The sequence below is a fragment of the Rhea pennata genome, chromosome 17, assembly GCF_028389875.1.
Source record: "Rhea pennata isolate bPtePen1 chromosome 17, bPtePen1.pri, whole genome shotgun sequence".
In the NCBI taxonomy this organism is placed as follows: Eukaryota; Metazoa; Chordata; class Aves; order Rheiformes; family Rheidae; genus Rhea; species Rhea pennata.
This window is the reverse complement of record NC_084679.1, coordinates 12,640,043-12,662,734: the sequence shown is the minus strand read 5'-3', so window position 1 is coordinate 12,662,734 and position 22,692 is coordinate 12,640,043. Positions and strand designations below refer to the sequence as shown.

At 43.6% G+C, this 22,692-nt stretch overlaps 2 protein-coding genes across 2 annotated transcripts in view; one reads left to right on the top strand and one right to left on the bottom strand.

The window, feature by feature from the left end:
- Positions 1–274, top strand: part of BICDL1 (BICD family like cargo adaptor 1) — a 36,618-nt gene extending 36,344 nt beyond the window's left edge. The window contains exon 11 of the mRNA XM_062590256.1: positions 74–274. Coding sequence (XP_062446240.1) covers positions 74–274 — 201 coding nt within the window. The remainder of the gene's footprint in view (positions 1–73) is intronic.
- A 5,342-nt stretch (positions 275–5,616) lies between these two features.
- Positions 5,617–20,960, bottom strand: RAB35 (RAB35, member RAS oncogene family). Its single transcript, XM_062590314.1, has 6 exons — positions 20,840–20,960; positions 17,030–17,080; positions 16,142–16,265; positions 8,730–8,854; positions 8,433–8,557; positions 5,617–7,925 (listed from the first exon to the last, which is right to left on the bottom strand). Exons 1-6 carry the CDS (start codon positions 20,889–20,891, stop codon positions 7,797–7,799), a joined length of 606 nt encoding a protein of 201 aa, XP_062446298.1. The 5' UTR covers positions 20,892–20,960; the 3' UTR covers positions 5,617–7,796.
- Between the last annotated feature and the right edge of the window lie 1,732 nt (positions 20,961–22,692).

Here is a 22,692-nt window from a genome sequence, read left to right as displayed (position 1 = left end):
CACCCCATCCCTTCCTCCCCCCGGGCGAGCTCGCCTCTCCCGCTAACGGCCGCCTCCTCTCCCTCTGCCGCAGGACGACATGCACAGGGTCATTGACCAGCAGCTGATGGACAAACACCCGAAGGAATGGAGCCAGCTCGCTTATTCCTTCTCCAGGGGCTACGGCGCAAAGCGGGGTGCCCGTCCCTCCCCCGGGCCCAGGCCGGAGCAGCAGGGGGACGAGCCCGCCGGGGCAGAAGGGAACCGTCTCTTTTCCTTTTTCAAGAAAAATTAATCCGAAAAGGAGAAACCTCTCCAGCAGTTCTTGCTTCAAGGTGGGGGGGGGGGGGCAACGGCCCAGCTCGCTGATGGACCCAACTCTGATCCACCAGAAAAAAAAAAATAAGAAAAGAAAAGAAAAGAAGGGGCAAAGAATTCACCCTTGAGACTCTGCACTACTTCCACCGCACCTGGTTCGAACCAAATGTTTACACGAATTGGAGATTTGCAAATTGACAGTGTGTTACTGAATGAAAGCAACTTTTTTTAAAAAAAAATATATTCTTTAAGTGGAGCGATAAACTTCAGGGTACACTTTAGGCGCTTTGACACAGTCCAGTTTCTGCTGTGAAGAATAATCTGGTTTTCTTAAGAAACGCTCTCACGCCGGAGAAGGAGCTAAGCAGCCCCAGGACAAAGCAGCGCAGGGGAGCGAGAGCTGCCGTCACAGCGAGCGCGGGAGAGAGGAGAGCCAGCCGCAGGAGAGGAGAGGAGAGGAGAGGAGAGGGGGAATCCCTCACGCCACCCCCCATCCCGGCCCTGGCCATGTCCTTCGTCCCACGGAGACCAGAGCTGCTCTAGCCCTAGCACTGGCGTGCGTTGACAAGCGTAGCTTACGTTGTGGTGCAAGACGAGTCTTTAGGGCCCGTCCAGCCTGGGAGGGGTCTCCCGTGCAGCTCTGCGCAGCTGTTCACGCTGCAGCAGGGAGCGGACTCCTTGCCGATGGCGCAGTTGCAAGCTTGCTGACGTGAGGACCTTCTCCAGCTCCCTCTTGGCACAGAGCAAAGAGTCTGTGCTTGCAGAAAATGCTGATTTCTCCCCAAGAGACTGACTGTCTGCAACAGATTACAGACTGAAGTTGTGGATGTTCAGTCCTAGGGCACCTACTCGCCCTCCACTGTCTGAGGATAGTTGTGGAGTTTCAGCAAGTCACACATTCCCCAAAGCCATCCACTCCTCTCAGATTACGAAATCTGAGATTTTAACTGGATAGGCCCCCCAAAGAGGCTAATGCCTAGAAATAGCTCAGTGAAAACCTTCCTGTAATGATGTCAGTAGGTCTTTGATGCTGAGTTAGCAGACTTGATCCTCAGAAAGTATGCAGGCACCTTCCTTCACTAAAGTCAAAGGAGATCAGGGCTTCTACAAAGCTCTAGAGAACTTGCAGCTTGCTCTTTGCCTCACGCAGTGACATTAGCTATGGCCTGACAAAGATGCTAACTATTTATTCCTGCCTGTGGGTCATTTTACTACTTGACCTTTTGGCAAGCAGATAGCTAAATCTCCCTTTAACCACAGATGATCAGAGCCTGTGTTACTGCGAGCATGATTTGATCAATGAGGAGAAACATTTGGTGTCTGCACACAGCGGTGCTGGAACTCCTGCAATACGTAGGTAGGGACCTTCCCTCTGCACTGGATGGTCACCTTGCAGCCCTGAGCTGTCCTGCTGCTATCATTAAGTTTGCACATATTCTCCCAGCTCACACTACCCACAGGCCTAAATTTGTTCTCATGTCCCTCCAGAAGCTACCATCTACACTATTGCCATAGGAGATGAGGTAGGTACACGTTCAGCTCTGCCCAGTGCAGAGACCTAGGTGCTAAAACACCATCCTACACGGAGCTGCTAATCTCTGCTCAATATTTACAGTCACAAGCTTTCTGTTAGAATTATCTAACCTCTTCTTCGAGGCAGGTAAGTTGAATAAAATAACATCAGCCTCTCATCTGGTGCATAGGATGGACCCACGATACCTCAGTACAAACATCCCTTCTGCCTTCAAGGATCCGAGTACTCCCATTTTTCCATATTGGCAACAGAGCTACCACATTCTGGTATGAGATTATCTTACTCTGAGGTTGCTCCACTTTGCAAGGAACAGCAAAATACTCTTTGGGGCTAAGGACAATGCTGCAAACCCAAGTGGTAAAGCCTGTTTACTTGAAAACAGTGAAACCTGGATTCCAGATCCTGCTCCAAGAAATACTTCAGTAAATCACACAAAACAAAGTAAAGCACCACCAATACAGCTTAATGCTTGCATAGAAGGGAGCCTGGAGTCTCGGGGGCAGAGGTGGCCTTGGCCTCTTTCCAGCCACTGAGCATCTGCTTGTATCCACTTGTGCAAGGGAGGGAAAGGGATTTAGGGATGTGCCAAGCACTCTCTCAGGATGGCAAGTCTTCATCTTCTCATCTTACCTGCTTTGACTCTTAACAAGGCATAGATATGAGGCATGTGCTGAGAGTCTCCTGCTGTCAGGACTCAGTTATCCAAGTTTATGTTAATAGGTACAGGTGTAACTACAGTATTAGCCATGGGTTCATGGACGCCAGCGACACTTGAACAGGGGTCTTACACCATGTCTCTTTGAAAAAGACACTGCTTATTTTGGGAGAGCCCTGCAAACATCTTGGTCCTCACAGCCCTTCATTCTGCTGTCAGTAGGTATTTGCCAGGCCCCAACAGCAATCTTCACGCCCAGCAGCTGTGTGGGCCTCTGCGCCCGTGACTATGTATGTATGCAATCCTAAGGCAAAAGCCTTAAGTTATTTGATGAAGATGCAGTAATGAGATGAAGAAAGGTGCCTTCTGCTACATGCTTGCTGGGAAGAAAGAGATTCATTCAGTTGCAGGGGTAAGCAATCGAAATGCCCAGCACATCTCTTCGGTTAAGGAGGAACCTACCTTAATCCCATGACAATTTTATTATTTAAACAACATTAATGGAAGAGATTGCAAGAGGAAAGTCAGCACGTCCCAAGGTGCCAGTTGGCTATGCTTTCTTAAAACTAGCCCCCTACTCCTAACGACTTAGTTGCACTACTAAACCCAGAAATACAAGAGAATTGGGTTTGATGAACTGGACAACAGACCAAAGGAGACCTCCTTGTGCTGAGCTGCTACTCAATGGGAACAGAAACTGCCTTAACATAGCAGCTAGGTTTGGGGTTTTTGATTGTTTTTTTTTTTTTAATTCACCAATGCAGACCTTCACATTCTTGTTTGTCATGTTGTGTTTTAACAAGGTCCTGACTATCTCACCTTGAACTGTCATGGAACCACTCATCTTCAAAAGGTGACGCATCTCTTTAGTAACAGCTAGCAGCCTGGAATCACCTTTGCATATTTGAGTTAGAAGACACTCCACTGGTGATGCCTGATACTTTTAGGACACGCGTGGCAAAAAAAACATCAGCTCCAGTTAATGAGATGGAGGAAGCAAAGTAATCCAGCAAGTACTTAAAATCCCAAAGTAGATGCAAGGGGTGGGGTCAGCAGCTCTAAATATGATATAAGTCATCCTTAGAGATCATTTTAACTAAACCAGTCGTGCTGCACAGTCACTGTTCAAACATTGCACAGAGAGAGGATGCCTGTGAGATTAAGGTCACCAAGAACTTTCCCACAGTTAAGTAACGTAACTATTTGGGCAAACATTTATTATGTTAGCTTAGGGAAAGATTCTTCCCTCTTCCTTTATTAAACTCAGCAAAGGAAGCAACTGTGAACAAGCAAGTGTAAATGGAAGGCAAGTCACTAGCACTTTATCTTAATACAAACTTAGATCAGCAGCTTGCCATTAAAATGAACACTAGATCAATTAATGATAACAGAATGGTTTTGCACAGAGCAGAAGTGAGGTTACAGGCAGTGTGGCATGCAAAAGGACTTTATAGCTGCATGCACTTGTCCTACTTAGGATGGTAAATTCCAGATATGCCTCCACATCGGGCAAACTCTCTACTCCCCACTCAGCTATAAAAAGCAAGGTTGTTTTAACCAAAAGCCAAGAAAGGAAGTGTCTGGGTGCTGCAGCAACAATTCCCTTAGATTGAAAGGGAAAAAGCACACAGCAGGGACAAGCAGAAAGAATGTATCTATAGATATGTACATATATCACAGTGCTGTAATTTTTGTATGTAGCAGTAATGTAAATAAGTGTATGGTTTTTATAAAATACATATTATGAAAATCTATAAAGGCATATTTTTAGTAAAACAATGGTCTACTTCTTTTGTAAATAGTTCTGAGAATAAAAACATCATTTATATGACACTGTCTCAGCTCTAAGTCACTGCTAATTCCACATAGCTGCGGAACAAGCTCACTTTTTTAAAACTGTCGTCTTAACATCTAACAGCATCTTTAGTACCTCATCATCCCAAGATGTTCATCCACATATAGCTCTTTCATGTGTTCAGAATAGAAGGGTTCTGGAGAAAGAACATTTGAAGCATTTACATCTTCTGCTGCACGGGGTAAATAGTAAGTTTTCTCTAACATCCAGCCATTTATATCCATTACTTACCAGTATATGGAAGAATATTTAAACTTCAACCATTTTAGACACAACATATGAGTGAACAGTGAAACATCTCCAATTTGCACCAGTTGGTATTTTGACCATCAGTCCTCCTTAGGACTCCCCTGTCTATGCAGCAATTCCAGAACGGTGCAGACAGGAGAGACACCTTCCCATACCAAGTTTTCCTCCCTTCCTCCAGAAGCGAGCCCTTGCTTCCAACAGCCCACTTTACACATCAAGGGCAGGGAGGGCTAAATGAATACTGTAGGCAACACACACAGCAACAGCTGCTTAATCCCCACACACAACCTCCTGGGAAGGCCAGGACAGACTCCAGACGCTTCTTACTGCCTTTGATGAGCAGCTCTCCCAATACCTGCTGTAAAACTGAAAGAAGAAAGATTCTAGAAAACAAACAAACAACAAAAAAACCTCACTCGCTTCCTTGCAGGGATAAGGAAGAGAAATACAGTTACCAATTCCAGCCTGCTGACTCATTCACATTTAGAACTACAATAGCAACTAAACATTTGAAAGCACTTAGTGTGTCTTCTTGATACACCCTCCCAGGAAGAAGGAAAAAGAAAACCCCACACCTCCACACACAGCAGAAGGGCTTATCCCTGGCTTGCCACCCTCCACCTCCAGAAGCTGGACAGCAGAGGAAACAGAGCCTCAAAAAGGATTTGGCAGCTTGTAATCTTTATTTTTAGTTTTTAAAAATTATTTAAAAAGCATAATTAGAAACTTTCATTACAGAAATAATCCTAGCAAACCAGTTAGACATTCCATTGCTCAACATTTAGGAAACTTCACATCACCACCACTAGAGACGCAGTCCCCACCCCTTCCAATTGGATAGTCAGTGGTGAGAGCAGGGAGATAACTGCTCCTCTACAGCCAGTTCTAGAAAGGAAAAAAAAAAAAAAATCCCACTTCAAGCCAGGAAGTTGGACACCTCTATTGGCAAAGTTCAAATTGTGGCCACAAAGACCTGGACTCAAAGAGGACTAATCTTTCCACACAAGAGAACACTCCAGGCTTGGGTGCACCATTTCCTCATTTTATTGCATCCATTCCAGTAAATTCAGACATTTTCCTTTAATTCTGCCCGTATGAAGTTACTTCTTCCTAGATCTGCACATGTGCTACCACCAGAGTCCCAAAGGAATGCCATCGAGCCCTTGAGTCTGGAAGTGGTAACCGTCACAGGACAGCTTCACTGCAACAGGAAGGCTCCGAGGACTGACAGAGCTCCTTCCTTGCGCACGCACCACATTCAACATCAGAAAGCATACGGGATGGACGCCTGGTAGAACATGAGCTGCCACCTTCCATAGCGGCTCTCAAGTCTTGCAATTAACAGTGCTTACACTAGCAATATCATCCCAGCTCATTCGTATTCTTGGGTTACCAATGAAAGATATGTGAAGAAACGGGTGAAGGCAGCTGGATACATATTCCCAGCAGCTGAACTGATTAAAAACGTGTTACACATTCATTATTTGCATTTTAAAAATGTCTTTGAAGTGATTGACCATGATGTGATTGTTTGCTTAGGGCTTTTACCACACCCATAAGTATCTTTAAAAAAAAAAAAGAAAGACAAAAACACACACAGGCAAAGTAAGTGACTAAAATTTAGCCTCTCCTTGGGGAGAAAAGGGGAAAAAAGTGGACTGATTCAAAGCTCATGGACATCAGTGAAACATATCCTACCAAACTAAGGCCATCAATTCCATAAGACTACATATTGAAACTGAAAACATCCATCCTCAGGGTCTTAAAGGAAGCCATACCCTCCATGTCTTTCAGTCATTTTAAGAAGAAATTCTGTTTTATTATTGTATAGGTAGTTATTCAGGTGCTGAGCATGTACTTTTCAGCCCAGACATTTGATATTTTACTTATGCACACATACACTCTCCACCTTTAACCATACCTATTCAGACTGATGAACTGAGCCTTGGTTTTCCCAGAAAGGCCAACAAGGCCCAGGAAAACGTTGTTGAGTATAACAAGACCAGAGTTTGTTTCCGTAGATGATCCTTCACCACCACATAACCCAAGCAAGCAAGCTTTCCATTTCTTTATGTTAATGAACAGTCCTCCTTTCTAATAGGAGAATTCTAGGAATGATCCTGCAGCAGCTTTCACATAGAGACATCAATCCAGAACAGCCAAATTCATTCTCATGCCTTCTCTCTCCCTCTCCCTCACAGAAAGAAAGTTTTGCCACCAAAATTCACATTCAAGTTCAGATCTCCTAATAGTGGACATGGCATTGAGGAGAAGATTTTTTTTTTTTTTTGGCAGAATCATTTTTTTCTTGTTCAGGAGAAATGAACTCTCACTTAGGACCCTGGCAGGACCAGAGGCAAAGGTCAGAGGAGTTTAGTTTTGTTTCTTTTTTTTAAAAAGTTTAATCCAAATAAATCCCACTTCTGCAGGTTGGTATGTTTTTCAATTTTGATAGAAACTAAAGGAGAGCACAGGTACAGCTGGGCTGCAGCACAAGGTGAAACCCAAGGATCCAGCCACAAACCTGAATCATGGCAAACTGAAGTTCAAGGCCCCAGCAGCAGCAGCAGCTGCCAGCCCAGGGGCTGGTGAAGTGAAACCCCAGGCTCCAGCAGCAACACCTGCAATCCTGGTACCTAGGAAAACAAAGCCTGAGCCCCAGTAAAAGCCTGGAACTCAAAATGAAGCCACAGGCCCCAGGGGCACCAGTTGCCAGCCTGGAGCCTGAAAGAAATGAAGCTGAAAGCCCCAGGGAAGCAGCTGCTGCCAGCCTGGGGCCAACTTGAGTTAACTTTGTACTATTTCTTTTAAAAAGATGGATTCTGCAGTCCATGATTGGTTGACATTAAGAAGGCATAAGCCAAAGCAACAACAGGGAGGCGAGGCTGGTTAAAGCAATATACATTATATACAAACTCTTGGGTTAATTAGTCCACTTGGTAGGCAACGTCCTTTCTTGTCTACAAGGCGCACTGGAATGAGCAGGGGAGGAGAGAGGGGCAAGATTCCATCCGATACCTTCTTGGCACTGAAGTGGTAAGGTGCCAGCGCCTCTTGATAGAAAACATGGAGAAAAAAAAATAATCTTTAAATAACGGCACAAAACTGAGAAAGTCCTCCCAAAGCCTGCCCCAGTGGAATTGCCCGAGTCTAGTTGGAGGGGCTGATCTGTCTGAGAGCAGAGTCTCTGCAGCAGGGTAAGGGCATTAGCAGCACCGCTTCTTCCGTTTACTGTTCTTCGTTAGCTTCACCACATCGTTCTGTTGCTGCTGTTGCTGCTTTGCTAAGTTTTCTTTCTTTGCTCGCAGAACTAGCTCTGTAATGCAATTAAACATCTGCAAGAGAAATAAGCAAGTTCAGACCACCTAGGAACTAAGGCTAGCTATTGAGAGAGTTGCTTAAGAACAGCATCTGCTTTTCTAGATATTTCAACAATGATTCAGCAATCTCCCAAATCCACTATAGGCTAAGCTGAAATCCAGCATCTTCCACGCCCATGCTAAATCAACAACCCCTCTCTGACCTTTCCCAAAACACTAAATAAAAACAGCTCAGTTTGGCAACTGAGATCAGGAGTAAAGGGTGAACAGTCACCCTCCTAGAAGACCCTCTCCATGTGACAAGACTTTACTAAGAAAACACCTAATGAGTTAACACTGTAAGGCCAATGCAAAGGCAATTCCCTTCCCCACTCCTTCCAAGTAGTCCAATGTCTCCTCTCAGTGTTTTAACTACTCAGTTGCAGTTTACCTTTCTTCTCAACAAGACTAATGCTATTCTTATTTTTTCCAAACTATTATTCCCAAGTAGTTTTATATGTACAGTTCTGCATAGCATATTACCTCTTCCACATTAATATTTTCTTTGGCGCTGGTCTCAAACAATTGGATCTCCATCTGCCCAGCAAATTTATAAGCATCTTCTGTCTCTACTACTTTTCGTTCTGGGTCATCATTCTTATTCCCCACTGAAAAAGGGAAGAAAAAGTCAGTACTGCACTTCAGTAGGACAGTCTGGACTGACTGCTGGAAGCCCACTAAACATAAATATATTATAAATATTATAAATTATAAATAAATATTTATCTGACTAATATATTAGTCAGTTAAATATATCTGACTCTCCAATGAGGAACTTACCTAGTATCCGGCAGACATCATCACAGTTTTGATTAATTTCATGCAACCATCGTTTTACATTCACAAAAGATTCTGCACTGGTTACATCATAGACAACAATGACGCCGTGCGTTCCTCTGTAATACCTGCGGAGCAGAAAAAGACACCATATGTGAGTTCAAACTACATATAACCTCCCTAGCACTTCTTGCATGCAGCTTTTACAAGTTTAACAAATTCTCAAGTTGAGGCAACCAAGTGCCCCCATTTTCTCTCCACTGGGAGTCACCAAATTCTTTTACAACAGGTAGACTGTATGCTATCACTAAACCTACAAAGCTCCCTGCTTATTTAGCAAGCCATACAATTAGGTTCAAAGTAGAAATACTAGCGCCAGATACTTCCTTGTTCAGGCTGCCAAAAAAAAAAAAAAAAAAGTAACCAAAGATAAACACCGTCTTCTAGCTACATGAGCAAAGTAGCAGTACCCCCAATATATCCTCATAATTGGTTGCGAGCTTTAGCATTGCATGAGCTCTGAAATTGCCCACTGGCTGGAGTCACGCTTAATAAATACTGCAACAAAATATCTTTTAACCCTTTCAGTTTTATTAGGTGAACAAAATGTACCCCAAGCTCAGAAGTCCTTCCATTGAAAATCGGATGCTGCATAAAGTATCTGAGGAAAAACACCATTATGCTTGCGCCATTCTTCGGCTTTGTATTTCTAGTTTTTGCTGGCTAAAAACAGATACTAGAGAACCACTTATTAAGTCAGCACAACCGTTCCTGCATTAAGACTTTTAGCTTACTAAGTATCAGATGAGAGCCTGAAGCAATATCATTTCCTTACCAAAGGTCAAAGGCCAGAGGCAAGTCAGTCATATCAAGCTCTGCAGTAATTTTGTTATCTATAAAAGATTACTGAGACAAAAATTTGAGCAGATCTCCAGATACACTCAACCCCCAGGCACAGTTCTCATTTGAGCTCACAAAAATTTGTCTTGTTGAGGGACTGTGTTCCGATCGCACCTTCCTACTCAACAGATCGACTCCATATGTGCATTTAATGAGTTCTGCTACCTTTAGCAATTAAAAATAAGCTTCACTCTGGTTTACTCCCATTAGTCTTGGGCAATCAGCACCTTTAAGAGATGATGAACAATTCTGATATACAAGAGAAATGTGAAATCAAGTTCCAATGTTATCACCTACATGAACCTACTATAGGCAAGCAGTATGAACCACATTCATAGGGCTACCAAGTGTTCTCCCTACCGCAAATTAGGCAGCCTTTCCAATCAAATCATTGAAGCAGTTGGCAGTGAGGCCTTTAGTTCTTGTATTTCCAGTATCTTTATTCTTTCCCTTTCACTTCCTCTTTCTTATAACCTGTATCAATCTGAGGAATGTTAATACACAAACTGAGGAATATCCCTTAAACTGTCACAATATTTTTAGAGCTAGATCTCATACCACAAGTATCTCTTGCAGCACTCTCCCTTGCACGGCATTTTAGAAATAATTACTGCAACAACCTCTGCTTCCTTCGACAGTTTATTCAAAGTCTCTGAACAGACCTTTGAACTCCAACACTTTTAAATCTAATCCAAATGTGCTACCTTTTGGAGGACCTTAAAAGGTTTAGCCTCACTTCTGCCACTGATTCACTTAAGCAAGTCACTATCTCCTCCTCATCTTTAGGTTCATCATCCCATCTCTAACAGATTATGCCTTTATAAAAATATCAAGGAAGACTTGCCAAAAATAGGCATATATTATATATAGTGTGTACACATCCCCCAGCCTGTTCTTCTGATGATCCCTTGGTAGTGATAGCCACTAGAAATCAATACTTCTGTGGAGTAGGTTGTATCACAGAGAAGTAGGAGAACCCACTTCTACCGATCACCCAGGTGCTTTCAGGTCTGTTTGGCATCCACAAGGTATACTGTGTTTTACCAGCAATCTGTGCTGTACATCTACTTTACTTGGCAAGAATTAATTGAGGTGAAAGTTGTTTATTCTCAGACCATTAGAGACTGCACTTCCAAATCTTCTAATCTGTTCTCTATTAGTTCTTTTAATAGCTTTTAAATTTGCTATAGCACTCTAGTTGTTCTAGTTACAGGCTCAACTCTTTCACAGCTTAGATCCTTTTGAGGAAGAGCACTACATAGCCTGACTCCACAGTCTGCAAAAATAATCCATCTTCTCCTGACACTTCTTTTATTGTAGGCATTACTTTTGATTAATAGTTGTATATGTTCGCATCAGAACAGGAAATATCTCAAATCCTACTGACACACCAGATTTCACTTCAGCCAAACAATAAACTGATTATCTTCAAACTCTCTCATAGCACTATTAAAAAAAGAAAGTTATCTAATGCAGCAACCCTCAGGCTGACCTGCCACTCCTTCAGCACTAAACATTACATTTGTCAAGACAAGGTTTAGTCTTTAAGAGAAACGTAGTGGCTCCACAGATGCATCTACACAGATTAGGCTCATTCTGTTGCACACACCATAAAACCATGATTGGCAGCCTAGCCATCCAGACCAGAGGACCTAACAGAGCACCTTGCAGCCCATACCTTGCCCATGCACCTAGGCTTTCTTCTAAATGAAAGCAGATGATGTTGGGGAGTATGGTAACAGGCACCCTTCACATATAGGTCCCACTCCTGACACAGACTTAGTGTACAGACATCATGTGCCGCTGGGGATGAGGATTGGACCATACAGCACAGACTACTATGGCATTCAAAACTCCGCAGGAGCTGGGAGTTGCTGCCACAAAGCACTAATATTGGCAGCCACCTCATCAGAAATATCATGCTTTGTGCAAGACAGCAACCCCTGACTCCTGTAGAGTTCCTACCAGCACACACTGCTTCTGTTTTGGGAAGAGAAAATTGTCTGGCGCATCATTCTAGAAAGGTTGCCAGCCCCTTATCTACAATAAAAACATCATTTTCTCCATTGGCTGATGTTACCTTTTAGCAGCCTGAGAGATAAGACTGCAACTACCTTTTAGTCTCTAAATCTTAAGTCCCATAATACACACATTTTTTTCAAAAACCTCATCGTGCTATTTTCTATCATTTACTAGATAAAATCTTGTGTCCTAGATAACATTTTAGACTAGTAGATGCAGCAAAGATTCTCCATCACAAAGTGCGGGACAGTCCTAGAAAACAAAATCTCATTTATCCTACCCCATACTTCCAATTTCAAAATGATGTAATGCAGAACTGCTTTTATAAGGAGCTGTAGGCTTTGGCGGGTAGAGAACAGATGGGGCTTTTGGCATTCTGGGAGAAGTACGTGTAAGTTTTGTGCTTTTGACAACCAAGAGGTAGTTGAGGGTTTGATACAAGAGAAAGAATGTCCCATCTTCTTCCCATTCACATTTTAGGGAAGACAGAGACCACATAAGCAAGAGCAAAAGAGAAATGAAGTTCTCCTCCTCAGCCTCCCATTCAAGGTCTGGATGACTGATACTAGTTGTCCGCTACATGGCAGGTGCACTCTGCTATGTACCCTACAAACCTCAGAAGTCAGTATATACTACTCCCAGTGATAAATACATTAATGAAACACAGAAAAGGAGTTACAGAATAGTTAATGTTTCATCTTAATCGGATACTTCCCTGGACACTCTAAACATGTTAAGCAAACTTCAGCTTTCCAAATGTACGTGTCCTTGAACACTCAGTAGTAGACAACTGTCTATTATGGTTGGAAAAGTTACTTCGATCTAAAGGCTTTACATGTGAAAATCTAGCATTGTTGTAGAAAAATCTTGAACAACAACATTTAAGTTTTGATATAAACAGAAGTACTGAAATGCCCTGTTTTACCTATGAAATTATATAAAGAAAAGCTTAAAGACATAAGCATACAGCCTTTGAAACATTACCTACTAATACTGCAGACACTGAAAAAACTCTTCAGAACTGGTTAACCATACTCATCATGTCCTTCAGCCAGCTGCATTCACCCTTTACTTCTCTGAAGACTACTTTTCTAAACAGAAGGGAACATTTTACAATAAATTGCAGTATTCTCTATTACAAGATACCAATAAGAATTACCTTAACTTCTCTTATTTCCTCTAATAAATGCTTCTCAAGATTAGCATCTTGAGTTATACTAGCTGGTTGCATGAGTAGGATTTTACTTAGCTGCTGCTAAGTAGGATTTTGAAGAGAAAAAATATTGCTGCCTGCTTTCTGTGCAATTCAGTGGGGATAATGGGTTCATTTTTCCAGGAAGGGAGGAAGAAAGAAAGCACCAACTTGACAGGTCATGGTCACTGGTCTAATCCAGCATCTTTATTAATAGTTTATTTGTTTGTGGTAGACACCTTTCCCTAACCTGGATTCCTCTAGAATTCTAATCAATTCCACAGAATTCTAATACATAATCTATTTTCATACTCCCCTCTTCTCTGGTTCCTGGAAGCATATCTATTGTCACAGGTCAGTTGACTGATCTTTTGACTACCACAGCTGACACACAGCAATTCTATCATCTCAGAAAGCTTATTCCTCTCCTGAGGATGCCATTCCCATACAAATGAATGGCAGAGAGTCCTGCTATTACTGTTTCACCTTGAGTTAATATCTGAAAACTATTATTGAAAACGTCTATCCTAAAACTACAGTCCTAAATAAGAATACAGTCCTATATACAAGAACAGATTAGGTCCAGGTTCATGCATCTTAAGTATTTCTACTAATGCAGCCAAGCCCTGGCATGCTACACCTCCAGTGAATTTAACTGAAAATTTAGAGTTGGGACAATGCTTCATGCCAACCAAATTGGCAAGAGAGATGGCCTCCCCTCTCATCAGGCACCAGCCACCCCAATTTCCATCATTTACAGATTTAATAGTAGAAACAGCTGCCATTGCTTCTCAGTTTGAAATGCTGATCTATTTTAAGTTTTCCTGAGCTTCTGTGGAGTTCTCCTCCTCAACTTCATTACTGTGCAGCAGTTTTGTTCTTCCACCTTCAGCTTCTGCAGCTGTAGTCAAGTCAAAAAAAAAAAAAAAAAAAAAAAAAAAAAAAAAAAAACTATAACCTTTTAATGTCTCCCAATTTTCTACTATTAAATTCCTACCACTTCAGCCCTTTTGCAATTCTAGGTCTACATAGTAGCATTCCCAACCTGTTATTACCAGATGGGTTCCAATTTCAGATTTGTTTGCCAGGCTTGGCTCAACCTCAACCTACACACTACCTTTTAACTGCAAAGGGACTTCCTGGCCTAGAATAATGCTCAAGAAACACCTTTTTTAATATTCTTCACCTCAGTCTAAACAGTCATTGTTACAAGGCTCTACAGCACTCTGACAGTGCACTGCCACTCTACGTGTGATTTGGTCACCCAAGTCCTCTCAAGTTTAACATGGTAATTCCATTCATCACTCAGTTTGGTTTAAGCAAATCAGTTACTGCACTACTTAGCCACTTAGAAAGTTTTTTTGGTTTTTTGTTTTTTTTTTTAACCAGAACCTTGTTATTTATTATCTATACAGATGGTATGTCTAGGTGCAGAGTGACTTTGGGAGAACAGCAAGGAACGTCAGACAGTCACAGCTAGCCCACTTAGCAGTAAGAGAAGTCCTCACTGTAGCATAACTAGAGTTTCAGAAGCATTTCTCTCAACACTTCAGGTGCACTTGAACACAGTTACTTCCCTGCATCATGTTGCACAAAATTCAAGTCTTCCTTCTCTGACCACAGAAAATTCCATAGCTACTTTACCAGTTTTAAGGCAGCAAATTTGGAGCCTTATATTCCCTCAAGATTCATAGAATCAGTAAGGTTGGAAGGGACCTCTGGAGATCATCTAGTCCAACCTCCCTGCTCAGCAGGGTCACCTAAAGCATGTTGGACAGGGTTACATCCAGGTGGGCCTTGAATATCTCCAGAGAAGGAGACTCTGCAACCTCTCTGGGGAACCTGTTCCAGTGCTCACTTTTGTAAGCAGCTGTGCAAGAAAAAGCATCAGCAAAGTGCAAGCATCTCATGACACTGAAGTTACTCCATTTTAAGTGATAATGGAAGAACCAATGAAAAGATTTGCATAAAACACCATGCAAAACCCAATCCTGTTCACAAAAGGAAGCCTCCTTTCCCAGGATTCCCCACTCAGTGCTGGATACCATGGCTTTCTAATCTAGCTGGCATCAGCCCCATGAACCAATGCTCATTAACACAGCTCTCAGTTGTGTCAGGGAATCTGAAAACAGGAAGGCCATTTGCTGACTCAGCACTAGTTCAGGCACTCTGACTAGCCTATAAGCACAGCTGATACGAGCTGCAGCAGTGCTTTGCTGCCTCCCCCTCACCACTTCCTGCCTGAAGCTGGCTGCAGCACTGAAACAAGAAGTGATGTCATGCACAGGAACCCTACAAGAGGTAACCAAGTTTTTTCAAGCTAAACACTTAAGAAACAATGGAAGTAATCCAGTAACATCCGTATAGAAACGCAGAGGAAAGGGGTGGTGCACACACCGGGTTTGATTCTCACATTTCTAGCTATTTAGACATAACATAGGGACAATTAATCCACTATTTCTAATGTCTAAGTTAACCAATGCACAAGCCAAACAAGACCCTGTTCTCTTAACAGGAGCAATCAGTCATGAAAGGCTACAAGAAACACCTAGCGTGGGGGGGTTTCTTTTTGTTGTTCATTTGTGTTAAATACCAAAAGGAGACAAAGGCTCTATTTCCAAGTCTATTTCTTCCTCTTTCCCCAGTGCCTCCACGAGCAGCCCCACATTTACTGCAGTTAGTTTACAAGCACATTTTATTCTTAGTTCCCATTGCTGCAGCTTGGGGTGTGGTTTCTTCAGGAACAGGAAAAGCCATGCACATGCTGTTCAAAAGGACAATGAGCATGAAACTGAACTCAAACCAAGGAAAAGGTTAACTTCATATGGGTGTCTGCTTCAACAAGACCCCACATAAAGGTAGCCTTTAGAAGGCATTTGTCTTAATAAGTCTTGGATATCCGATTTTAAAACCTCAAAGCTACTCAGAGATAGGGCCTGCACTTTGCACTTCTGCAATATATTCAATCACAAGATGATCTTCTTCGACAGGCTTTAGAATTAGGTTTACTAATACATGCAAAATAATGAAATAATTCCAGAAACTGGAAACTGGAAGCAGAGGAATAAGGCCAAGCCAGCATGGAAATTTACAGAAGAGTTAGGAAAGCTGAAATCCCAGTTTCACAGCTAAACCACAAATCACCACTTCCACCTACTCTAAAAGAGCTGAGAAGTCCCACTACACAGACAGCACAGTTACCATTAGCTGATCAACTGCAAAGTTAAAATATCTGAACTGTAGCTTTAGACTGCAAGATCCGTATGTGAAGTTACATGTCAAAAAGTCCAATTATACTCACGTTGATGTGATAGTCCGGAAACGCTCTTGTCCAGCTGTGTCCCAGATCTGTAGCTTCACTTTCTCTCCATTAATCTCAACAGTCCGGATTTTAAAATCCACTCCAATTGTGGTAATGTAGCTACCTGAAAGAAAAGAGAATAAATGAGAACCTAAGTCTTCCTTCTATGTCTCAAAGCACACTTCTAAACTTCATTTGGCAATAGCTCTCCAACTGGACATGAGAACAAGGTTCCTCCTATCCAGTCATCTTTTAAAGTGCCCTCTGAGATCACAGTGATCTATATATTTTTTTACTTGCAGCTAACCACTTTATTCCTAGCCCTAGAGCCACTTCTTCCATCCCACACTAAAAGTTTTAAAACTCAGTATTACAAAACCCAATTCTTCCCCTACAACATTTGTTATCAAGAATAAGCACCCAAATATCTTAAGAAGTTAACACTAACTATGGAAGTATTTCACCTGTAAAAGATTTGAGATAGAGCTTTGTCTCAAATGCTAATGCAATCAGTTATTTTGAATACACTCTGTTCTAAGCACTTCCTCCCAATAAATCAGTTATGTCACAAATGTGAACGATTTAGCTACAATACTCAATCAGTCTAAATCCCAAAGGGCCAATGGGAAGTCTGCACAGAGCACAGTACAAGCTCAAAAATCTCAGCTATTTCTAGAACCATGTCAGTACTTAAGTACTATGATGCTTTCAGTTATAAGTGAAGACGAAACAGGACGGCTTCTACCGACCTGTGCCAAGAGAGGCACAGTTAGAAAGATGGCATATTCCCAGTACAGTGGGCAAAAGCAATCAAACAACTTTTTGCCTACCAATGGCACTGAAGCAGTCCTTGACCATTTTACTTAAATAAGTAAACTAAACACTCACCTGAGAATGTATTATCTGCAAAACGCAACAGCAAACTGCTCTTGCCCACACCTGTGACAAAGACAGCAAAATCTTTTAATACAGTCATACCTTGGATGTCAAGTAACATGGCAGTATTTTTCCTATTCATTGAATTTTTCAACTTGAACTAAAAATCTTTCCTCAGCCCATAATTTAGTACCATCCACCTTGACCAAATCCTCAAGGAGACTACTGAGATGAATACCCAAATGCCAAGTGACACACTGCAGTTATTCCAAGACTTGCTATGCTTCTTGATGCAGTACAGGTTTTTTTTTGTCCCCTCCTTTCTTCAACCCCAAACTCTCAACCAGTAGTTTTCAAGCTACAGTATGCAACTCATTCTAAGAGGTTACAAAAAGCACTGACTAAAAGCAAGCGTATGATCAGTAGGCTTATATTTGCTAAAGAAAGATCCAAAAAATTAGTATGCCCTGCTAATTAAAGTGCTCAGAATACTGCTCTGAACTTCTCTATGGAATCCAACATGCACATCATGCTTAACACCACTGCCTACCTCCCATTCATTTACGCAGCACTGAACAGCAATGGAATTTGGACTACTTAGACAATCAGACTAGGGTTTGGTACTATAAAGCTTACGTTATCATTGACACAGTTTAACAGAAGCCCAAGCCAAATAGTAGAGTTGGGAGCCATTGTTCTACACTGTCATCCAAAAATAGGCTAATTCTACATTTAACAGGAAGAACACATACCTTTCTGAATTTGCACCTTTTGCCAAAGTGTTCCATGAAACACCTTTAAGTGCTTTGAGTAGCACTTAATCCAGATTTTTCTTAAATGAGTGTTTGCACCCTGATAACACCCTGTTTCATGGCAGCATTTTTCACACTGCTTCAAATAAGAATAAGAAATCCATTTCTGCACACCCAACCAAGGGAAACAGAATCAGAATGCCTCAGTGTTGTCATCTCTACATAACATCTCTTGCCTCTTCCTTCTCCCTTTACCCTAAAAAACACTGATATGACAACGAAGAGGAAATTCAAGGTCACGAGTGCAATTATCTACTAAATATTTTCAGGTAGGAGTTGTTAAGCTAAGTATTTTGATGATGTATAACTTACAAGTCTTCCTTAATAAAGAGGACTGTGCAAAACATATGCAACAACTACACTGAACTCCTACAGAACTCAGTCACTGGAATCTAAAGATAGCTACCAGTATGAAAAAAACTAAAAGCCTACATGATTCCAGTAATCCAGATCTCACATGCAAGAAGTTCAAATCACCGCTGACCTTAACATCCAGAAAAGCCATACTCCTTTCTCAGCGAGGCTTACAATTTTTTTTTTTTTTAAAGCAGCTATTAAAATTAGAGTTACAGTATGCACATACTGAATACCTCTGAGCTTAGAAGAGCTATCAGAGCAGTTCCCAAACTTTAGCAGAAGACTGATAATTTAGCAAGAGCTACACCTAACCCATGCAAAATAACCATCTGCTAAGGAAGATGGGTTTCAACAAGTACGATGCTTTTTGATCAAAGAGCTTTGACCGCCAGCTTTGACCACCAGCTTAATAAAAAACACTCAGATGCTTGAACCCAAGGCTTTGTCAGATCACTTTTTGCTTCTTCTTCAAAGTCAGTCAGCCTTAAGCAGCTATACTGCAGAACGCCACGGGCTGCACATGACTGCTGCTTTGTCAGACTATCCACTGCTGCATAGACACAATCTTGTCCACAGTTGCTCTGAGATGACTTCTAAAGAAGAGAAACCTCCTGAACTCAAGAAATTCTACATGCTCCAGATGACAAAGATCTCACTGAATAAACCCTGTGTCTCTGACCCACACTGTTCCTGTGCAGAGAAACCACACGCTTCATGATCCCCCACTTCCTACACACAGATATTTGAAGATCTGAAGAGGAAAGAAGGCTAGAAGGGTTTCTTTGCTTGTAGAAGACAGCAAGGCCCCAAAAGTCTCCTGACTTTGCAATATCAATGTTACAAGCATATTTCTGCATCATAAGAGCTTCTAAAAGAAACCCCTATCTCACTGAATGGCAGAGTGAATTAGAGAAGCTCATGCAAAGCAAAGATCACCTGTATTAAGTATTTAGCACAACTGAGATCACCAGCAGCTTTTTGTGACCTGCTCTAAAAACACACAAGCCTACTACCCTCTTATCATATTTGCATATAGGGAGAAAGCAAATGAAACATAACAACCATCCAGTATCCAGTCCCCTTCTGATTGCAAGGCTTTTCAGAACATCAATAAACAAGGCAAGCAAACTGTTGTGAAAATGAGGACAAAGCCTTTCTGTTGAGGTAAATGCTCAAAAAGAGAAAAAAATCAATACTTAAACTACACAGTGAGATTTAATTACAGCAACAGAGAACCACAGGCAACCACCACATCACTTCCCCCACACACACACTGGATACACCATAGGGACTTTGCTCAGGTTAAAGAAGGTCAGCTAAGAAATTTCACTTAATTGTTAAGAAGGAGAAGTTTTCCTCAGAGTTTTCATCCTGTTTATCTTGCCTGAACAGTTTTGAAACTCATTAATAAGCAACAGTGTTACTGCCTTATTCAGAAGACAGTGTTTGGTTTTACCAATCCACAGGCTCCCCAAAACACTCAGGTTTAAGTTATTTCTAAGCTGTTATCCCTTGTCTAGCTTCTTTTAGATGCACTCTTCTTAAAATAGTCCATTCCTTCTTGTGCACAGAGTCTGGCGCAGAATGAAATATTTTTATATACAGTCCAGTCCATAGAGGTGACAGCTCCCAAGATTGTGCAGCATTCCTTTTTCACCCCACAGCAGTGCCTTGCTGCATGCTGGGACCTGCCTCCTGAAGGACCACACCTCTTAAAACAGGAGGGTGGATGCCATCTACTCCAGGTTATGGAAATTAAGCCGTAAACTGCTGAAGGGTTTACCAGTAGAAAACTGGACAGAAGGTAGGAATCTCCCCAGTCCCACTTACATACTTGCACTAAACCACCAGGCTCAGGGTGAATCCACACACTGCCTCTCCAGAAGTTTCTGAAACTGCTCCAGAGGTATTCACCAGTCTGTTTGCAAGATCTAGAACTACTCCTCATCCATAAGGATTTTAGATATTTGCATGCTATACTATAACTAAAAGCACCCCAAATCATCAGCTTTTCAAGCACAGAAATAAATAAATACAGTGACGAACGCTAGAACTGAGATTTTAGGTTGATGCTTTGAGAGCCTTAAAGAGCAATTTTGATAACGAAGTACTAGAGCACAGTAAGGACCACGCTGGAAACAACGGCCCCCAGGGCCGAGGACCAGCCCGCCCTTCCTCACGCTGCCCTTCACTGCCCGGCACATTAGGAGGCAATTCCTTCCTCATCCCTGCAAGAGATTAGTTTATGCCCTTAAAGCACACGGCTAGCAACGGTTTATCCTACCGTGAACGCTGATGCTATCCTTACCGATACGTGCCTAATCTTTACATTTTTTCCCCTCGTTTTAATCCAGCTATTCGCCACGGCTCCCCCTGGAAGCCAGTTCCACGGGTTCATCCGCCGCGGCCGAGGAAGCCCGCGCAAGGCGCTCCCGCTCCCGGGGCGCGGCGACCCCGCGCCCCAGCCCGGCCCCAGCCGCAGCGGGCACCAGGCACAAAGGCGCCGCCCGGGGAAGCGGCCGCCCCCGGCCCCGGCCCCCGGCCCGGCCCCGGCCGCGCCGCCCCTCCCGGCCGGGCGGAGGCGAGGGGCGGCCGCGCCGCCAGCGGCCTACCGCCGCCCCCGGCCGCGCCGCGCCGCGCCGCGCGGCCTCACCGCTGTCGCCGATGATGAGCAGCTTGAAGAGATGATCGTAGTCCCGGGCCATGGCCGGTGCGGCGCGGCAGCCGCGGGCGGCGGGGCGAGCGCGGGGGGGGAGGGGGGCTCCTCCTCCGGCGGCGGCGGCGGCGGCGGCTCCGGGGCCGGATCCACTTCCCGAACAAACAGCCGGAACTGACAGCGCTGCCGCTGCGCATGCGCAGGCGCCCGGCCGCGGGAGGCCGCCAGCTGCGCCGGCACGCCGCCGCGCGTGCGCCCCACCCCGCGCCGCGCGCATGCGTGCCCGCTGCCAGCGCGCGCCCCGGCGGCGGCTTTATGCGCGTGCGCACTACGGCCCTCCCCGCTCCCGCTCGCCTGCTCTTGCCGGGACGCATGCGCTCGTGGGGAGGCGGCCGCCATGTTGGCTCGGCGCGTGGCACCTTGAGGTAAAGTCCGTTACAGCCGGCAGGGGCGGGGAGGCCACGGGCTGTTAGCGTGGAGATACTCTGATCCGCCGTGCTTTTTGTAGTTACCGGCTAATCCGTTATTCTAAAGGTATTTAATCAATTATCCACCGATTTGGAGAATCTTTTGTGGTGGGGCCAAGCCGCACACACCTGACCGCAGGCGCCGACGCAGCGGCATGGCGGACCGCGGCCGTGACTGCAGGGGTCGGTGCGGCACCGGGGCCCCGATGGATCCTAGGGCTCGACAAGCCGGTCGAGGCCCGAGCGAGCCACCCCGGGTGGCCCTGCTTTGGGCACGGGGCTTGGGCGGGACGGCCCCAGCGGTGCCGTGTAGCCGCAGCTGCTCTGACCTGTGAATGTTGCCTGGAGAGTGACAGACACTTTCTAGCGGGATCATTTTTTTCCTCAACACTCATCTAAAAGCTGTAGCTTATTTATTTCGGGTTTGTACTATAGGGTTGGTTAGGGGGATCTAGAATGTTTTTAAGGTGCTAGTCTCTAACTAATTCTAGAATTATTTCTTAGTTTCTCCCATAGGGTATTGTAGTATTGTCCTACTGCTGTATTTTTTTCTATTTGTTTGTAATTCATCTGGAAAAAGCTGTTACGGTGACCAAACCCAGTATGGTCAAAATGGCACATTTGGCTTGAAGCACCTAAAATTAACTTTGCTAAAGACCTGCTCAGCAGTGATTTGATTTATAAATGCTTTTTAATTTTAGCCCCTCAAAAAACTATCTTAGCCTTCAAAGTTACCCAGTGAAGTCCATCACATCCTGAAACCCACTTGGATGACTGCTGTCTCCTGTTCCAGTGCCATGGTCCCTGCACCTCTTGCATATAAAAGCTGCAGCCTCTCTCTGCAGTCTTCAAACGTACAAGGTAGCTAACTGTGAAGCAGGAAAAAGGCTGCAGCATTAAAAGCCAAGGAGCACATGCCATCTCATAGACCCATGCTTACAGAAAACCTGCTGAATGTATGTTCCTAGCTGCAGCCCTAGGGCTACAGCACCCCCGTTTCACCCAACCTGACGCAGCCCTTGTGCCACCCCTTGCGTGACTCAGACGTGTGCCTTGAATTTCAGGATAAAGGATGGTACTGCAGCCCTTGTGCCACCCCTTGTGTGACTCAGACGTGTGCCTTGAATTTCAGGATAAAGGATGGGACTGCATATTTGCAGGCAGATCCCTTGAATCCAGCATACAAACCACATGAGGCTCACACTCCAAATGGCAATCTCTCCCATTACCTTTATTTTTAAGCTCATGAAACCTCACCACGTGAAAAGGTTGAGACTGGGTAATGTTACCTAATAAAATGAATAGTACACAATGGTATGACTTATCTATAAAAAGAAAATCATAAAGTTTGAATATTTTATACTTTCACATTTGTCTCTTTTC

Excerpts from the sequence above, each read along its gene's own strand:
- RAB35 (XM_062590314.1), bottom strand. The coding sequence starts at position 20,891 with ATGGCCCGGGACTACGATCATCTCTTCAAGCTGCTCATCATCGGCGAC. Across the intron at positions 17,081-20,839 it reads GCTCATCATCGGCGACAGCG|GTGTGGGCAAGAGCAGTTTG; the intron begins GTGAGGCCGCGC and ends TCTTTGTCACAG. Across the intron at positions 8,855-16,141 it reads TTCCGGACTATCACATCAAC|GTATTACAGAGGAACGCACG; the intron begins GTGAGTATAATT and ends TCTGCTCCGCAG.